Here is a 19,606-nt window from a genome sequence, read left to right as displayed (position 1 = left end):
TGTGCAACAAAATTTAACCTTTATTTTATTTTTTACAAATCTCTACTCTCTAGTACAAGCATTATAAAAGTGAAATTACCTAAGTTAATGACACGTTAGGAAAATTACAAAGCCTTTGTCTTCAATGATGATGATGGCAACAGCATAGACCTCCCTAGTGTTAACACCGTTTCTTTAACTGGGTGGTAACATATATTGCAACATAATTCATATCCAAGTCCTACTATGAAGATTGCTTGCTTGCTTGCTTGCTTTGGCGCATCTACAAAATCGCCAACCTTCAAGCAATGCTACTCACTGTCCTAATTAATTACTTAAGGTGGAGGAACCCACTTCCCCGCTTTGAATTCTTTATAGAAGCTGGAGCGTTTTGAAACAACATAAAAGACTGCATCATATAAAGTGAGAAAACAAGATTACTAAAGAAACCAAACGGAATTCCTTTCAATGTAAAGGAAAAGGAAATTAAACGTCAGAATCATGAGGATTATAACACATTTAATTTGGTTGAAACCATTAGTGAAGTCATACCTGGGATCCCAGGAATAATAAAGTTTGGTTCTTTCAGGACGTTGTGAAGTGTTCTTTTCTCGCCTACTTTTACCCATTTTGAGCCTTCGCCTGTGGAACATTGAGTATAAAGTTCACATTGATATGCATGTGTTATACACACAGAGTAACCACATTGGGGCGTTAAGAAAATGACAAAGAGGGAACATAAGCATCTAGAATATATGTACTAATAGTGCTGACATGCTAGGCAATAAAATATAAAATGTACATAGAGTATCAGGTCTAAGCATCGAAGTGTCGGTGAACTTAGTTCCATACATTATCTAGCATTTCTTGCTTCCTTATGATAATAGTTAAGTGACAATGGCATCGGGGGCTCAAGCTCAGTTTAAGCAAATGACCAAAAGACAAATCAGTCTTGAAATGGTCTGGAGCTCACATGAGTTAATGAGCATTAGCACATCTTTACACCACCTCTTGAATGAATTTGCTAAAAGGGAAAAGAAAATAGAAAGAAAACAAATCCAGTAATATGATTGGATAAGTTATTCCTTGTATTTCTGAAGTCAACAATGATTGGATTAACTTACACAAGTGATTTTTAATATATTGTCATCAGACTTCCAAGTAACTACTAAATATGACGTTTCTAATTTATAACATCAGCTGCAAGACCTCAATCTTAGTAGGCCACAAGAAGTTTGTTTTTTGATAGGCGAATCATTTACTCATTAGTAGCTGTACCTAAGGCTGCTTAAAAAGGATGAAGCTACTTCATTCATGATCAAAGGCCACCAACAAAATAGCTCCATAAAAACTAAAAAACAAAAGACATGCTCACCAGGTTTCTCTAATTTCAGAGTCCAACAGACTCCAACATAAAATAACATGTTTAAAACATGATCACCAAACCACTGACAAGGAAAAAGACATCAGTTGACATTGAAAGTGTGGTAAGGGAGATTAGAAAACATCCTACCTGAAGAGATTCCATGATTCAAACCCTCAGTTGTATCCTTCTCATCTACATCAATGCTTTCTACATGAGAAGTGGCAGTTCCCTCTAGGAGATAACGAAGAAGTTTTGACTTTGATAGACAAACTCCAGAACCAGCCTGATAAATCAAGAACTAAGCAATTAGAAACGAGATATAACAATGGTGGCAATTTCTAGATCAGATAATTATTTCTTGAAGGATTTCTATGTAAAAATATCCAAGAGAACTGTGATGGTCAGAAGGATGATTTTGAGAACTTTGGATTGGTAATCTCCTATGAATTATTATATGACAATTTCCAGAAAGCATATAAAACTCACTAATTTAACCAACTTCCCCCCCCCCCCCCCCCACAAACAACAACCCCTTCTCTCCCAAAAAAAAAAAAAAAAAAAAAAAAAGAGAACCCTATAAAAAGAAATAACACACATTTGTAGACATATAGGTAGCATAAATCGATCAAGGAAGTATAAAACAAAACTACAGGAATTGCACTTCCATTGGTGTAGCTACAAAGAAGCCAAAAGTTTCAAATACGTACAGCTTGTGGGTGCATGTATGCATATATGCCTTTATTCTTGCATGACAATGCTAGGAAGCAAAATTTTGTGTCCCATGAATATGCTCCATTTCTTCTTCTTTAAAGTGACAGAAACCTCATAAATGTAAGTGACATTTTGGGTGTAACATGATTGCCTCTCCAGGCTGGCTAATTTTGATCTTTGGCCTTACATGAGCTACTTAAAATAGCTTACTCCAAGTGACTGAATGCCTATGATGTTTTTTTTTCTTTTCATATTTCTCAAAACTATTGGTTGTTTCATAAAGGGTTTTGTCACAATACTGCAGCTGAAGAACTTTTTGTTTTGCGTAATGCAGCATAAGCTGCAACAAAATAAATTACCAAAAAAGGGAAAAAAATTTAAAAAAAGGCTGAAGAGGACATAAAGTGAGACATGTGAGTCACTTTTGTTTGAGTGGCTCACATTAGGCTAAAGATCAAAGTTAGCCATTTTGAGTAGCTCATGCGAGGCCAAAGATCAAAGTTAGCTAGCCCAATGAGACAATAAAGTTAACAGAAGTGTCACTTCTATTAATAAAACTTCTGCTACTTTAGAGAGGGGGAATAATGGTGGGTCTTGAACTTATGACATGCCCCTCCAACTTGTTCTTATGGAAGGACGTGTCCTTTGAACTAGAGGTCATTAACAAATTAAGGACATAGACGAATCTAACATCTAAATAGTCGTGCCAAACACCTACCTAAGTCCATGCTAATACATTGATCTCAACCGAACATTCAACAGAAACTTCACAAATTGTTAATTATATTTGACTTAGCCAAGGAATTAGAGAAACATATATGATATGACAAAACCAAACATAGAGGGAACCTGTTTAATGTGTTCAATGTCACACAATACTTTGACATCTTTTTGTAAAAATTTATAATTAAAAAAAAAAAAAAAAGGAAACACTAATTACCAAAATGTTGAAAAGGCAATAGTAGTCACTGAAATCAGAATCATATACAAGTGCTTACCTCATAGTATAACTCAATAGATTCACGGGTGTAATTGTTCTCTTTGTCCCAAGGCAAAGGTGGACAAGTATCTGAAAACATGTTTGAAAGCTAAGGAGATCACAGAAAGCACATAAAATATCATACACAAAATTCATAACTAAACTTTTCTAAAAGTAGATTCTCTTCCCGGGGCCCACCCCCAAAGGAGAAAGGAAAAAAAAAAAACCCAAAAAGGAATGTATATAAAGCACTCTACTGAAAAGGATATCATGTCAAGATGAGCTGAAAACATGTCAGTCTCACAGAAGTCCTCGATAAAGTCACTGGACATAACCTCTGCATACAGAAGAAGAACCGGCCAGTGAAGAATATTATTATTATCTAATGTTGGCTTTCTTAATCTGGTAAGTTCTTGAAACATAGCCTTCCCAATCTTCAATCCTCTATCTTCAATCGCGGAAACAAGATCCTGCAATGTTTCAGTAGGGGAAAGGGGAGTATGAGCCTCAAGGTATTAAACAAGATATGTTTTGAATAGTGCAGTTGTCAAACCTTAGCCCCAGCAACAGCCCTGGAAACTTGAGCCTCACGCTGTTGATGTTCTAACCTCCGTAAATCAATCTCCTCTGCAAGCTTCTTTAGTTCTTTGTTGTTTGGATCATGTTCAAGTCCTTTTTCACAAAATGATTTCACTTCAACCAACAAGTTCAATGACAAAGATGCTTTGGCAGCTCGGTAGAGTGCCTGATCAAAATTCATACATCATCAAAACAAAAGAACCAAGACAAAGCTAAAATCCCTGCCATTTTAGACAAAAAGCATCTAGCAGAGTAAACAAAAATAAAAATTACCACCTTGACATTTGTCGGGCAAAGCTTAATTGCCTCCTCAGCATCCATTAGAGCGCGTCTGTAATTTCCTAGCAGCAAATTCACATGGGCTCTATTTGAGAAGAGAATTGACTGCTCAGAGTCGCTTAAAACCTTCTGATTAATTGCCCTTGTGTAACAATCAATAGCATCAGAGTAATGTTTTTTACCCATCTTGACATACTGGTTACCATTTTCCTGCAAACCAACCAAACCGCAAATATGTTAGGTAACAATAAAAAGACCCTGCCAAAAAAAAAATCCCTTCATCGAACTGTAATTGAGCACAGGATAATACATATGGTGTTTTCTTTTAATAGAAAGGATTCTCCAAATATATGGTGTTTTCTTTTTTCTAGTAAGCACTTAGAGTATGACCAAATATTTGACAGTGAGAGCATCTAAGAGGCTTCCATGGATATCAAGCACATCCAGATATGATCCATCAAGTATCGCAATAGTATCAAGCAATTATTCTTCTAGCTTAGGAAATGGTGAAGAATTATCACAAAGATTCTGCTATAGTCAAGTGCAGTATCAAAAATTACCACATAAAGGCCAATGATTCCATAAATTGGGAGTTTGTTCGCTGCTGTCTTGCTGCTCTTGGAGTGCCAGATCATATTGCAGCCTGGGTCAAAGTCTCAAAGTATTCATTATTACCCCCAAATTTTCTGTGGCTCCCAACGGGAACCATGAGGATCATTTTCATAGGAAGCATTTTAAGGTAAGGGGATCCTCACTCACCTCATAAAGCTTTTCTCTATGCCCATGCATAAAGCTGCTATTAGTGATCAAGGGTTCCAACCCCATCCTAGATGCTTTAAAGTGAGGCTATCTCATCTTTTACTGATGAAATGTTATTTGTTGCCAATGATTTGAAGACAATGAGGTCACTGAATCCCATCAGAATTCCACAATTAAGCGTGTTTTTTTGGAAAATTTATCAAAAAAGTAATTTTGAAGACAACGAGGATCACTAAAAAGGTGTTGGGATGAGTTTCATTTCCTATCGAGTCTTGAAGCCAATGTTTATAAAAGTGACTTATTTTGCTAGAGTGTGTAACGATTAGATTCTATTTACGTTGTATATAAGGAACACAAGGTTCCTGTCAGGTATTTAACTGAGCCTTTAATTTGCCAAAAAAAAAACTATCTTTCCAGGATTACAAGCCTTTAAATGATATGATTTTTTTATAAGTAACAAAAAAAATCACAGAATACATGCATTTCAAACTGGTATGTGATGGTTCTGGTTCTGTCAATTCTAAAGTTTTGCATAATAGTTGCTGGAACTGGCCCTCTGCTAGATCTGAGGAACTTGTTGAGATTCAAAGTGGCCTCTTACAAGTAAGCTTAGCTAAAGAGGATTCAGTTAAATAGCTACTATCATCTTCTAGACAGTATACATGCATTTAAGCTTAGGATGGGATTAGAAGGAAGCAACCTGTTGAGGTTTGATGAAAACAAATTTGGTTTTCTAGAGCTATCCTTAAGCATCCTTTTATAAGCTGGTTAGCTGTCAATGACAGGTTATCAACTAATGATTGGCAGGTTAAACGGGGCTATAACGCATTCCATAAGGCGGCATTATTTTAGAGTGTAGAGATCATCTTTGTTAGGACCCTTAGTGTTTTGGCATATTCTGTGCCAAATGTGGGTGTAATTTGAATTATTAATTTGCATTGTAATTATGTACTGTTGTGGGTTAAATTTGTAATGGGTTGAAGAGGTTAGATGCTGAAGTTTGAAATTGCAAGCTGAAGAAACTTGCATGAGCGAAATTCAGAGTGTCAGGCAATCTGTCAGATTAGTTCACATTTTGAAACCTGGTTGAGACAACAATTTCACCTCACTTTTAAGACACTAGCTCAAGCGAAATTTCTATAACTTGAGATAATTCAGTTACAACTTCTCTATAGTACCAGCCCTTAGCTTCTCTTTATGACCCTCATTTCCCACTATTTTAGAACTAAAAATCCCCATATCGAAGAGCTAGGGAGAGCCCTAAAACCCTAAAGTTAAAACCTTCTCATTCTCTCTACCTTCTCCCTCTCCAATTGTCAATTACTATGAGAGGAGATCAAGACCATCACACACAAAGAAACCTTTAGAGTTCTTGGTACTGTTTAGTGCTTGGGAATCATTGGAGCATGCCCAAAATCTCCAAGTGGCCTTGGAGAGACCAAGGAAACTTGGTTTTGAAATTGGCAGCTCAAATCGCAGATACAAAGACTATAAAGAAGAAAATATTCGAAGAATCTGATGTTAGCAAGAGCTGGAGACTCGAGTACATTGTCATAACTTGGCTTGGAGAGTTTTGTAAGTGATGTGTACTGCAACTATTTTTGTTTAGTGGATCATTTGGGGCTATAAGCCTCAACAGAGTTTTTCCTCTGCCTGATTCTCATGTTTTTCTCTCCGTAAACACTTTGGTGTTCTTGTGGGTGTGATTGTTTATTTGGTCTTTTCTGCCGTGTTTTATATCAATGATAATGCCAATTGTCTAATTACTTAAACAATTGGGCTTGGTTCAACAGTAAGCTTAAAATTGACAATAGTCATAAATTTGGGGTCTAAAGTATTGTAACTATCAATCTTTTTTATGATTGCTCCTTTTTAGAAGATTGTGGTGGCAAGTCTTGAAATTGTGCTTGGTTAGGTGAGGTGGTATGATTTCTTATGGGGGTATAAACTCTCTAAAGGGAAAAGGGTTTTACAAAGTATAATTTGTGCAAGTTTCTTAGGCTGCATTTATCTTACCACATTTGAACCAAAGAAATGCAAGATTCCATAATGATCAGATTCTAAGTTATGACAAGATCATATGGGCGATTAAAATGATGTGAGATCTAGAATTGCAACATGCAAAGGGCTTAAAAATTATATAATGTAATAGGATGCTGTGTAGATATTGGAGAATTTATTTTTCTGTTTTAGATTAGCTGAGTTGTGTAGCTTGTGTTTTATGCAGCTGGTGCTGCTTGCATTTTGTCTTAGTGTTGTGTTCTGTTTTGAACTTCTTGTAATTCAGGTTCCTTTGTGTTAATAAAAGAATCTCATCCATTCATTCCCAGAATTTCTGATTGAGCGTCTCGTAAAAACTAAAATGTACTCAATCCCTCAAATCATATGGCAATGTAGATAGAGCATTACAAAACCATGATCAGATATAATCAACACATAACATGTATGAGAATCTAACACAATTTATAAGACAACAGTACCAACCCCCATTAAGTTTACTAACTAACTACATGCTTTGAGCATTTATAATGCAAGTTAATAAATTTTGAAGGCCATGTTGGTTGCTTAAGCAAAATTCAGAGATGGGTCCTCAAAACTTTGAACGGATTAAATTGTTCACACACACACACACACACACATATATGAAGAGAGATAGAGAGAGAGACCTTGAGTTCTAGGGCAGTAGAGTGTTTGAGGGCTTCAATAGCTTCAAGGTCATCTTTCTCGGATTGGGTGGTGGGCTCCGACCCAGTTTCCATCCATAGCGCCATTATTCCTTCTTCTTCTTCTTTTTTGCTACCTTTTACTACTTAGTCTCTGTTGGCTTGGCTGCCTCTGTATGTATGTGTGTCGGAGAGAAAGAGAGAGCACTTCAGTTCCAATGGCAAAGAACATACGAGAAAGTTGTATAGGGTGGCAATAATTGGGGAATAGGTGGGTCTCGCCTTCGGAGTTCAGCCCACTCGTATACCATATGTTAAGTATTCAAACCCAACCCAACTCTATTCTATTGTTCTCTTTATGCAAGGACTGAACCCAACCCACACGTACCACATATAACAAGAAGTCCAACCTAATTATTCTTTCCAGGGCATAATGCCTGGATGAGAACGAGTCATCACGTACATTTGGTTATTATATTAAGAAATCCCTTAAGGGCAATCCAATAGTGACTAGTTGTAGAAGAGTTTTTTTGTTTTTTTTTTTTTTGAAAAATGGGGGCAGGCTGCTACTCATCCATTGTAGGAGGGCTATCCAATAGTTGAAGAAGTAACAAATTAAATTTTGAGATTTCAAAAAGTAATAAATTCAATATCAACCCCATTTTAGTGGAGAAATATTGTTTTTGGGTTTATTATAAGTTTGAGGGTTTAATTTGTTTTTTTTTTTTTTTTTAAATCTCGTGGCAAAAAGTTAGCTTCCACATGGCATTGAAATTGAATGAAATGAAGAAAAATGGTAGTGCACTAGCGTGTCAAACTAGGCAACCCCAAGCATGAGGAGGCTTGACCCTATGAAGCCGTAACCAAGTGAATCTGTCATGGACACGACCATGCCTAGGAAAGGGCAACACCTCAAGAAGAAAAGTATTGAGGCCTTGAGGGATGGTTTAATTTATTATTAAAACTGTTAATTTTAACAATGTAGGGTTTATTTTGTTACTTTATGTTCAATTTTGATATACGTTTTGTATTATTCCCCATAATAATTGCCACTTAGTGCATTGAAGAGTTTTGCTTTAAACCGCCAGCTGTTGTTGGAGAAATTAATGAATTTGTTGTCCTTGCCTAGTAGACATATTGTCATTTTATTTGATCAAAGAAGCACGTTGTATACCACTGAATCGCACCGTACTACTCTATGTCACTTTGTTGATATTCTTGTTTACCGTAATTCATCACAACAATCTTTGTCCCTCATTCACATCTGCTTATGTAAATCTTTATCCCTTGTTCACATAAGCTTATGTGAAAATTACTTTCTATTAGAATAAGGACATATTTTTTCTATTTTTAACTCACTAATCTATTTTATTCTTCTAAAAAATTTATCTATTTTATTATAATATAAAATAAATAAATAAATCATTTATCTCCTTTTACACACAACAACCATTATTCACTCTTTTTCTTCACCCAAATGCAAAGAAATAATAAAAATTTATTTTGTATAGATTACAATGACTTGTATATTCTCACAAACATTATAACAAAATCTCATTTTGCATAACCGGTTCATAATTTGATGTTTTGGGCTTTACTGGCTAATATTTTGAGTTTTATGCTAATTTAGATGAATTAGTGCAAATGCTCTAACAAGCCATAAACATAGCAGAAAGTAGGAAGTTTTTCATACTAAAGAGTCACCCAAAGCAGTCCTGATTTTCCTAACTTCAACACTTTTCCCCTCATAAGGGGCTGCGAAATTTCGACCTTCACCCTCAGTCTTATACAGTTCCCCCAGCCCAGCTCATACCATCCGCTGGTATGTCAACCTCCTTCAAGATACCCAAATCATCTGCCACTGCATTTGCAACATCTCCGTTCATTCCCTTGAGAGGTATCCCATGCAAATATGCAATTGAATCCAAAAGAGCCCACCGGAATTGCAGATTACCAACTTGACTTTCTCCATCATAACCCTGAAACACAATTGAGACATTTGTAAAATGACCACCCTGAAACACAACAAGACTTTTGTCGAATGCCCACAGACTGTTGATGCAAACAATCTCCTTATCCATGGTGTCTTCAAACGAAAACACAAAAAGTAAGTTCATCCAAATCCCGAACAGTCACCCAATTTGAAGATTGGCCTCTAATGTTTAAGCATGGCCGTTTTAATAGCTTCCTTATTGTATGATTTGGATGTAAATAATCTGACTATAAGACATTGCTCACCTTTGTTATTCGTTTCCACTAGTGACTTTTCACCCCCAACAGTAGCTGTCTTCACCCTTTCTGACAAATTAAAATTCTTCCACAGCTCACAAAAAAAAATAAAATAAAATAAAATAAAATAAATCTTCCACAGCTCTTCCAATGATGAACCCATGAGCAATTTTCACAAATCCTCACACTAAGACAGACCCGATGAAGTGTTGTGAGGCTTGTACTAAGACAAGATGGGAGCTACCACAAAACTCTAGACTTAAATAAAAGTTCTGTATCAATTTATGAAACATTGTAAAAGCTGATTTTCAAGATGCCCCAAGATACTAATTACCTAACCTTCATGGATACCTTTTAATCAGCATGCATTCAGAAATAATATTAATAATAATAATAATAATAGTAAATTACAAGCATTCAAGGGGCACCAAAATCCAATCTCATTTTCTTGCTCACCAGCTAGTATTTACATACAGCAGAATACAATAATCTACTCTATGCTGGTGATAGCTGTACTGTACACAAAGCTAGCTTTAACCTGTAGAGTAAAAACTGATTTCCCAGTTTAACAGCAATCCATTCACTTCCTGTATCAAGAAAATCAAACCAACTACCCACAACTACAGGCAAAAATCTCTGCAGTTACCAAATTCAACAACTGAAAAGGATCTAAGATTCTGAAATTTGAACCAGTCATCAAGGTCACAAGAGGAAAGAATACGCAGGTGTGACATAATTTAACATGTGAGATTAATAGATATAAAAGATTTTTTTTTCCCTAAAAAAAGCCTACCAGCATGTACAGACATCATTTAACCTACAGGGCAACTTTGTACACTTCAGTTAAAAAAGACTGTACACCACTAGAACTCTGATAAACTTTAAACCCAGCCTCCAAAACAGAGATCATCTTCTACTATTTGCAGAACACAATCTGTGTTCACTTGCTTTTGCCTCTTTCCAAGAAGCACAATTGGTTATAATTGCTACGCATGTGCAAGACCATTCCAGGAGGTTTCAAAATCAAACAGGAGCATTCCTGTATCAATGGAAGAAGTCACAGGAGAAAAGATATTTGTTTCAGATGGCATGGAACCACCTGAAACCGTGGGAACTGACTGGTTTTCCAAAAACCAGTTGTCAATATCAAAGTCATTAATGTTTCCAGCAAGCTCACAGTTAGACTCCTTAATATGGGATGCTTCATGCATAGGCCCTGTACTTTGAAGTTCAGAATTTGGGACTGCAAGTACTTGATCACTTGGACGGGGACTTGCACATCCAAACAACTCAGGTAGACTGTCTTCACTGAACTGAGCACTACCCATAAACTGGGAATTAGAATCCTCTACAGATAATGACTCACATGTATATCCTCCACTTTGAACATGGAGATTTCCAATTGGAGGTTGTAGATTGCTTTGAACAGAATTGTTAGGCCAACTGAAATTAAAATCTAAAGAACCTGGATCTGTGGTACTGAAACTTTGATTCCCATGCTGACTGATATTTTGCCTGTCATTTAGACAATTCCCATTCTGATAAATATCTTCGGTAGGTTTTTGGCTTTGATACCCAGGAAGACAAAAATTCTGGCCATCATTTGATTGAGCAATAGACTGATTATATATTTGAGGTTGGGAAGGTATGATATTTCCAGTGAAGCCCAAGTTGGGCTGAGAACAGTCCTGAGGCCTAAATGACTCCAGATTTACACTAGACCTAAAATTCTGCCACCTATTGGGATTTATCTCATTTGACAATGCTGTTGAAGTAGCATTTCTGGTATGTTGTGCTGCCTGGATACAACTATTGTTGTTTGACGAAACATACACAGAACTGGGCTTAACGCTTACTGTCTTCTTAAACATTGTATTTGAAGGGGGAATTCTTGGACCCAAATTCCCAACACTACCACGGTCCCGTTGGGTGACACTGTGACGTACACCAACAAGCTGCTGTGAAATCACATGCGGATGGACTCTGTTTTTTGCCAAAATAGGTGCTGACTGTTGGCTCTTCCCTTGACTTATGATATTTGGCACAGTATAATTATTCAAGGTGGAGCAAGGATGGATTAAACTTGGTCTGGCGACCTGATTTGGAGGCATGGAGTTTGGTGGCAACCGAAAAATGTTGAGCGATTGAGCTTGATTACATCGAGCAAGTGGCACAGAGAAAGTAGAATCAGAACACTTTACAGCTGAAAATGTAGTATTTTTTGTCAGCTTGAGTTGCCTCCTAAAAGTTTTCCATCTCTCCTCCTTATCAGTGGCATGACAATGGCGGTTCAAGATGACTGAATCTGAATCCCAAAATGGACATGGCGCGCTACATTCGCAAACATAACAGTGGCACTGCATTTTCAGCAAGGATGTAAATCAGAATGTCAAAGCATAATGATGAACATAGGACTACAAAAGTGCTAGATCATATTCTTTGTCTCATAGCTTAGAAGCGTGATCTTACCTGGTCACAGTGCTTATCATGGGATGTGGAACTGAAAGGATATTTAACACAAAGATGACGTGGATGAGGGAAGTCTCTGCATGCAATCTGCAACAAAACATTAGTTTTTCTTGATAAGTAAATAAGTGTTTTAGTGAAAAAGACTACTCAAGGCCAGCTCATACATTTTGAGGCTTAGGGTTGATAAATTTAAGCGGTATTTTTATATTTAAATATAATTAAATCATATTTTTTAATTTTCTATATTATATTTCAAAAAAAAAAAAAAAAAAAACCCTTCTTGCTTTTTCAGATGCAAAATTACAAATTAAATTTTTGTATTTAGGTTTTATTAACAATCTCTTTTACACTTGAGAATTGCCATTCAACTTAATCTTCTTATGACATAATCAACCTTAACTATGATTTCATCAATTTTACTTTATTAAAGAGACATTATTGAAACTTCACCCTTTTTTTTTTAATTTTAATTTATCCTTTATTTGTTCTTAATTTTTTTTATACCTAATTTTTTGTGGGAGACAGTAAATTTAACCAAAGACAACAAAAATACATGCATTTGTTCAAAATAGGCAATATAACCCTTAATATACATTAGGAACACACTTCAAGAAAACACAAATTCCCAACAGCCCAAATAAGTATAAAAGCTGCTAAAGTAGGAATTAAAGTAGTCTAATTATGCATCTCCATTCTAGTAACATATTTACTATAACTCACTAAATCAAAGTACATTTTCTCCAACAAAGCACTAAAATTAAATCCTCAGTAACCTAGCAGGCCAATGTTACTGTAATTGTTAAAATAAATAAATAAATAAATAAAAAACCTAGAATGTACAGAAACGGACATGGGTGCGACACAACAACACGAGAAATTTTTGAAAAATTATAACATGAAACGGCCGATACAACGCTGATACGGGTACAGCACCCTAAATGAATTGTCCATGCTTCCTAGAAAAAAAACAAATTTACCTGACCCATCTCTGCAACTATAAAGCAAGCCATTGGAATTACAGCACAAATTCCTAATATCCCAAAATAAGGTTAAAAAAAAAAAAAAAAAAACTGCTAAAGTAGTAATAAAGGTAGTCCAATTCTGTATCTCCATTCCTAGTCATTCAGAGTAATTTTCTTTTTTTGATAAGAAATATAACTTCATTGAATAAAGAAAACAATACAGGAAACCAAAGCACACAGGCAGTGTACTAAGGGATTTTTTTTTTTTTTTAAAAAAAAAAAAGAAAAAACTATAAAGCAAAGAAATTACAACTATTTAACAAAGAATTAAAAGTAAAAACACCTAAAGCATTTTGTCCACTCTAGCAAAGTTTGGAGAAAAAGCACTAAATCAGAGTAAATTTTGTCCAAAAAAGCACTAAAAATTAAATCCTCAGCAACCCAACAAGTCTATATATATACCCACAACACCAACATCATTGTAATTCTTTAAAAAAAAAATTTTGAAACCCCCCAAAAAAAGTTAGAAGCAAAAATTCCCAATAACCATAAAGTAGGAACTAAAGTAGCCCAATTCTATATATCTCCAATTTCTCCATTTTTAGTAACATATTTACCATAACTCACTGAATCAAACTTAGATCAAAGTAAATTCTGATCAACAAAGCACTAAAATTAAATCCTCAGCAAATATAAACAAACCCACAAGTCCACATAATTGTAAATAATTAAAAAACAAAAAACAAAACAAAACAAAAAAAAAAATCAAATTTACCTGGCCCTTCTCTGCTACTATAAGCAAGTCATCAGACCCAGAATTATCCTTATCATCGTTAACCTCGGCGACCGGGTTATTGGGGTCACAATCCAGTACGACGCAATCATCATCCATATCCTTCAACACCACCGTCGATTTCCTTGACTTGCGGTGGTTCTCGTTGACCACCTCTCTGACCACCACGACGTCATCGTCAGCCTCCATATCATCATCGGAGTTCAAATTTCCAAATAGCTCCGACAGCCAATCCAAGTTTCGGTCGCCGGATTTGGTCTCCGCCGATGAACCCTGCTCCTCGTCGGAGCTTATGTCCAATATCTCCGGCAACGAATCCATATTCCCCCAAAACCAAAAAAAAAAAAAATAAAAATCAAATCCAATCTTTGGAAGAATTAGGGTTTTCTAAAGAAAATAAATCGAGAATTTTTCATGTGGGTTCTTGAAATAAAAGGGGAAAAGACAAGAAATTCAAGGGTCTCTAGGGTTTTGAGGGACTTCGGTTTGGTTTTTTGGGTTTTCAGTTTTCAAAGTAAAGAGAGGATTTATTGGCTGTGTGTTGAGGTGTGTCAGTGAGGGAGCAAGAGCCAAGAGGGGTTACCAGATTTGGGAAAAGAAAGAGAAAAGAGTAGACACACCAAAATAATAATATTCGCATCAGTTTTTATTACGTCATTATAACAAGTGGACAGTAATTAATAATTAATTTGAAAACAAAAATTTTGAATAAAAAAAAAAATGTTTTGACAATTTTTTTTTTTTTTTAGTAAAAGTGTTGTCAAAAATTTTATAAAATAGGTTGTTAATTAATGTGCTAAAGGTATTTATTAGCATTTCTCTTTTTATCATAGTTTAGTTACTTTTACTAGTTACTACTAATTTTTATCTAAATCTAGATAAAAAATTTATCTATCATTAATAATATAATAATCTACAAATTTCACTCACTAATGACATAACTTTTTTATCTATTATTAATAATTTACAAATAATTTTATATATACACATAAAATTGATAATATTTATTATAATAATGAGTTGACAAGATTTTATCGACTCTTATCTCACTTGACATTATTTTTTTTTTTACCTATTATTAATAATATACCATATTCTATAAAATAAAATAAAATAAATACCAATTGATCTCGGTGTAAAATTTCTTGTAAAATTTGTTGTGTGCATTACATAGCTCCCAAAAAAAAGAAAAAAAAGATTTATGCACATCACACAACATGATGTCCAACAAGTGAAGTGTTTTGTTTTTTCTAATACCATAGATTATCAACTTAGCTCTTGAATGACTCAACATTAAAAAGTCATGATTAACTTAGGTTTAGGTTTGGGAGTTAAAATTATTCTTTTCCTCCTGACGTTATTGATGTTTACAATTTTGATCTTATTAGTATTAGTATGAGTACGATTGATTAATAAGATGCCCACTTCCTAAGGACTTTTTCTCAAAAAAAATGACAAAAATATTACAATTGAGCGAGAAGTAGAGTAGAACCACACACGAAAAGTGAAACAGCGAAAGTAAAAGTGAAAGTAGAACCCACCAATCAGCTTTTGCATGTTGTACACGCGGCTGAAAAGCTTACAGGTGAGTTTGGGCTTTTTTTTTTTCCATTAAGCGGACAAGCCCTCTGTATGTACAATGGACCTGTATAAAAGTCTGGGCCTCAAATTAAATAGACTCCAACAACTTTATTCTCGTAAGTTGTACTTGTTCCTTCCAACCCTTCTTTTTTTTTTTTTTTTTTGCTTTGGGGTTGGCTGGGCTTGTTGTTTTGCTTAATTTTTGTGATGCTTGAATTGGTTTGGCTGGTCAAGATGAGACTAATTTTTTGCATTGGTTTACTTTGAAATATTTTTTCTTAAAAAAAAAGGTTTGACCATAAACATATTTAGAATCATTTTGCTCCAATCTATTATGTGATGGCTAAAGAAATCATTCAAGTGTAGTTTAGCACATAACTTTTTTAAGGAATCACATGATCTGTTAAAATAGAACACATAAATGATCTAATAAATCATCACGTGTTTTGTTGGAAAATAATAGTTCCAAATAGGTTTGGAACCAAAACTATGTCCTTTTGTGTTTGTTTTTCGAGAAATCTTTTGACTTTGATTTCTACTTTGAGATCCCCCCCCCCCTCTCTGTGCATTTGTTTTTCTAGAAAATTTGAATAGTTGCCAAAGAAACTTTGGGAGAAAATAGAAGGAAAATGAAAAAATAAAAATAAAAAATTGTTAGACTAAAAGAATCTTCTTTTAGCCACATTAAAACTACGTGACTCATTTTGAACTAAGGTGGCACTTAACGAACACTTCAGCATGACATATGGACAAAAACATTAAAAACCAAACTCTATGTAATGTTAAGAGTATATATCCTAATTTTAAAACTTTAGGAGATAAAATCAAAATTACCTTAAAACTTTAAGGATGTAAATTGTAACTTAGGTTGCGTTTGAATAGATTATATTTAGTAGCTTATTTTACTATTCAGTATATTTTTGTTACTATTTATGGGTTCTACTATACTTTTTAGTACTATTTATGAGTCCGACTGTACTATTTCAGCTAATTTTTATCTTTATCTACAGTACTTTCAGCAAAAAAATTTCAGTTTCAACAAAATAAGTGAATCTCAAACGAACCCCTAATCAAAAAGGAAAAGCCTTGCTCTATTATTAACTTTTTATCCCAAANCATAGAAAGAAGAATACAGGCAAGTACCAAAGGAACACAATAATTGAGAAGGGGGGGGGGGGGTGAGGGAGGGTTGGTTGAGCCTACACCATAGAAAGAAGAATACAGGCAAGTACGAAAGGAACACAATAATTGAGAAGCAGAGTAAAGAGGAACACAATAATCACCCACCTTGGGATGACATGACCATTAGCCTATGAATCCTTTCATTTTGGTCGATTAGCCAATACAATTATCCTCAAAATAAGTGTTTGTGTGAATCTAGTGAAGGAGAGGTTCTTGAAAAAAAAACTATCATGTTAATTTGTTTTTTTAATAGCTAATGGGCCATCATTATTTTATGGTTTTTGTTATTGAATTAACGATATTGTTGAATCTGAACTAAATATTTTAAAATGAAATGTCAAGATTAAAAAAACTACATGTGGTTGAGTTCTCTAAAAACTTTAGAGGATCTAGATTCTAGATTGGATGCATTAATGCTCAATTGTTTTATAAAATAAAAGGTCTTGCACTATTATTCTGTCAATCTCATTTATCACCCTCTCCACCGATTTACTGACTTAACAATTAGAATTGAGGATTCTCTTTCTTAGTAAGTTACCTCTTCTCCCAATTAGGTTGCAAAGATTCACCATTATTTGGTTCCCATCGAAGTAAATGTTGCAGTTACGTCTCTTCTGCCAAAATTTTACCAATCTATACTAGCTAACTCAATTCGCAAAGTATCTTATAGGTATAAATACTATCATATATTTCAATAAAAATTCTATAAAAAAATATTAAAAATTGATGTACGAGCCCCATTGAAAGTCATCTCAAGACCTAATTCTTGAAAGGAAAATTTAAAATAATTAATTGCAATTTCGTCCCAAAATTGATACAGTTTGTCAATTATTAATTTATTATTATTATTATTATTTTTTGGGAGATTGAGATTTGAGAGAAGACAATTATCAGTTGTTATGTGGTCCATTCCATGTCTATGTAGTACTTAATCAATCGTGGATTTTTCTATTGTCAGATTAGGCCCACCAAGCCATAAGACCACTAAAGTCTAAACTATAATCAATAGGCAACTCTCGTACAGCAACTTGTTAGGCAGCATTTCTGACTGATTCCACCTCTGCCATTTTAGGACTCTCTCTCTTACAAATTAAGCTTTCGTAAAACGGTGTGTAATTTTTTTTTTTCTTTTTGGTAAACCAGAAAATTTTATAATCAATGCAGGGTATAAACATAGTTAGGAGGGCAGAGCCTCTCATAATATAGCCCAATCTACTATAATAAAGCTAAATACAAATGTCCGCAGGTGGACAATGGAAAATAATAAAATCCTGGCTTTGATCCGGTCATTTTCTAGCCAAGACACCTGCACATTGGTTAGCTTCACAGAAAGAGTGCTTCATCGCCTCGTGGGAAATTTGATTGAAGAGATTTATACAATCCATAATAAATTGCTGCTATTAGAGTTGGTAAAGGCCACTCAAAAACAACCATTGCATCAACTTTATAAATTGCTTGATATATAGTAACCTGGTGCCAATTATATTCAAGGGAAACCTGCACTTTTGCCTTCATTAGCCGCAGCAGCAACTTCAATATTCAACCCTTGTATATTTGCCCTTTCTTTTTTTTAATAACTGTTCAAGACTTGTTAGGCTTTGGGACAGGGAATCTATAAGTTGGCCCAACTTTTCTACTTCAGTTAAATCCTGCCTGCCTGTACGCAAATTTGCACTGGGCTGAACTTTAATGGGATTTCTCTTGTTCAACAATTGCTTCTTCAGAGTTTTCCATCTCTCCTCTTTATAGGTGGCATGACAATGGCGGTCACTGGAGATCACAGAATCTGAATTCCACAATGGACATGGCGCACGACATTCGCAAACATAACAGTGGCACTGCATTTTCAGCAAGGACATCAATCAGAATGGCAAAGTATAAAGATGAACATAGGACTAGATTATGTTCTATGTGTCGTAGCTTAGAAGAGTGATCTTGCCTGATCACAGTGCTTATAATGGGGTGTGGAACTGAAAGGATATTTAACACAAAGATGCCGTGGATGAGGGTAGTCTCTGCATGCAATCTGCAACAAAACATTTGTTTTTCTTGGTAAGTATATTAGTATTTTATTGGAAAAGATTGCTCAATAGATTTTGAGGATTACCGTGATAAATTTAAGTGGGATTTAATTATAAATAAATAAATAAATATCAATTAAATTATATCCATTAAATTAAACTTCCTATTAAAAGAAAAAAAAAAAAAAAAAAACCCATAAATTGAAGTTGTTGAAAGTTGGAATCCATATTAATTCGAGGCCCAAACTTAAACCCTCACTTTTTTTTTTTTGAGCAAATTAAACCCTCACTTATTCACATAAAAATAAAATAATAAATAAATAAAAGCCTCACTTATTAGCTTTTCTTGGATAAGAAAAAATCTTGATTTTGAGTTGTTTCACTTGGAGCAAGTCACGTGTAGTTCAAGTTGCGCTTGCGTGTTAGTTCACACTTCACACACACTCACTGCGGATTTTGTTTTTCCTGAAATCTCTAGAGACCCTTTGCGTTTTTACAGTTACCCAACTTCACGCTGGAAGTTTTTCCCTTTCATTCATATAAAAAAATTTCCGATTATTACTTTTCTTAAGAAAGTAGAAAACCCAAATCTCCGAATGAAGAGCAAGGTTGTTTGGCCGCGACCAAATCCGGAAACTCAAGCTCCTATAATGAGTCCCACCGCAACTCAAAGTCAAAGAAATCAACGGTCATGATCAAGGGTGTTGTGGTGGACGATGATTGCGTTGTATTGGATTGTGACCCAATAACCCAGTCGACAAGGTTAACCATAACCATAAGGCTAATTATGGGTCTAAATCCAATGACTTGCTTATAGTTGCAGAGAAAGGCCAGTTTTTATTTATTTTATTTTATTTTATAATAAAAATTTTAATATTGGACTTGTGGGTTTGTTTATATATTGACTTGTTTGGTTTCTGAGGATTTAATTTTAGTGCTTTGTTGGACAAAATTTACTTTGATTTAGTGAGAGTTATGGCGAAAATTGAGATACAGAATTGGGACTACTTTATTCCTACTTTAGCAGCTTTTATACTTATTTTGGGTTATTGTG

General features: G+C 34.8%; 2 protein-coding genes and 1 long non-coding RNA gene across 3 annotated transcripts; all 3 read right to left on the bottom strand.

The window, feature by feature from the left end:
* Positions 1-7,614, bottom strand: LOC136064360 (uncharacterized). The gene is made up of 8 exons (XM_065766011.1): positions 7,319-7,614; positions 3,891-4,103; positions 3,589-3,780; positions 3,305-3,505; positions 3,055-3,135; positions 1,493-1,628; positions 532-621; positions 1-388 (listed from the first exon to the last, which is right to left on the bottom strand). The coding sequence occupies exons 1-8, from the start codon at positions 7,421-7,423 to the stop codon at positions 315-317; spliced, it is 1,092 nt and encodes a 363-aa protein (XP_065622083.1). The 5' UTR covers positions 7,424-7,614; the 3' UTR covers positions 1-314.
* A 2,580-nt stretch (positions 7,615-10,194) lies between these two features.
* LOC111994801 (RPM1 interacting protein 13) lies at positions 10,195-14,376 on the bottom strand. Its single transcript, XM_024026716.2, has 3 exons — positions 13,751-14,376; positions 12,014-12,100; positions 10,195-11,901 (listed from the first exon to the last, which is right to left on the bottom strand). Exons 1-3 carry the CDS (start codon positions 14,087-14,089, stop codon positions 10,531-10,533), a joined length of 1,797 nt encoding a protein of 598 aa, XP_023882484.2. The 5' UTR covers positions 14,090-14,376; the 3' UTR covers positions 10,195-10,530.
* Positions 14,377-17,642: 3,266 nt separating this feature from the next.
* On the bottom strand, positions 17,643-18,707 carry LOC111995638 (uncharacterized). The gene is made up of 2 exons (XR_010625979.1): positions 18,471-18,707; positions 17,643-18,369 (listed from the first exon to the last, which is right to left on the bottom strand). It is a non-coding gene; the product is annotated as an uncharacterized LOC111995638 (long non-coding RNA).
* Between the last annotated feature and the right edge of the window lie 899 nt (positions 18,708-19,606).

The sequence above is a fragment of the Quercus suber genome, unplaced genomic scaffold (assembly GCF_002906115.3).
Source record: "Quercus suber isolate HL8 unplaced genomic scaffold, Cork oak 2.0 scaffold_24, whole genome shotgun sequence".
NCBI classification, from domain to species: domain Eukaryota; kingdom Viridiplantae; phylum Streptophyta; class Magnoliopsida; order Fagales; family Fagaceae; genus Quercus; species Quercus suber.
The sequence above is the reverse complement of the archived record's forward strand: the minus strand, read 5'-3'. Positions and strand labels throughout refer to the sequence as shown.

What these genes read in the sequence shown, in the direction of transcription:
- LOC136064360 (XM_065766011.1), bottom strand. Translation starts at nt 7,423, where the DNA reads ATGGCGCTATGGATGGAAACTGGGTCGGAGCCCACCACCCAATCCGAG. An exon ending in GGGCTGTTGCTGGGGCTAAG is followed by an intron (nt 3,506 to 3,588) that starts GTTTGACAACTG and finishes GAAACATTGCAG; the next exon opens with GATCTTGTTTCCGCGATTGA. An exon ending in TTTCAGCTCATCTTGACATG is followed by an intron (nt 3,136 to 3,304) that starts ATATCCTTTTCA and finishes TAGCTTTCAAAC; the next exon opens with ATGTTTTCAGATACTTGTCC.
- LOC111994801 (XM_024026716.2), bottom strand. Translation starts at nt 14,089, where the DNA reads ATGGATTCGTTGCCGGAGATATTGGACATAAGCTCCGACGAGGAGCAG. An exon ending in TAGTAGCAGAGAAGGGCCAG is followed by an intron (nt 12,101 to 13,750) that starts GTAAATTTGATT and finishes GTTTTGTTGCAG; the next exon opens with ATTGCATGCAGAGACTTCCC. An exon ending in ATGATAAGCACTGTGACCAG is followed by an intron (nt 11,902 to 12,013) that starts GTAAGATCACGC and finishes CTGAAAATGCAG; the next exon opens with TGCCACTGTTATGTTTGCGA.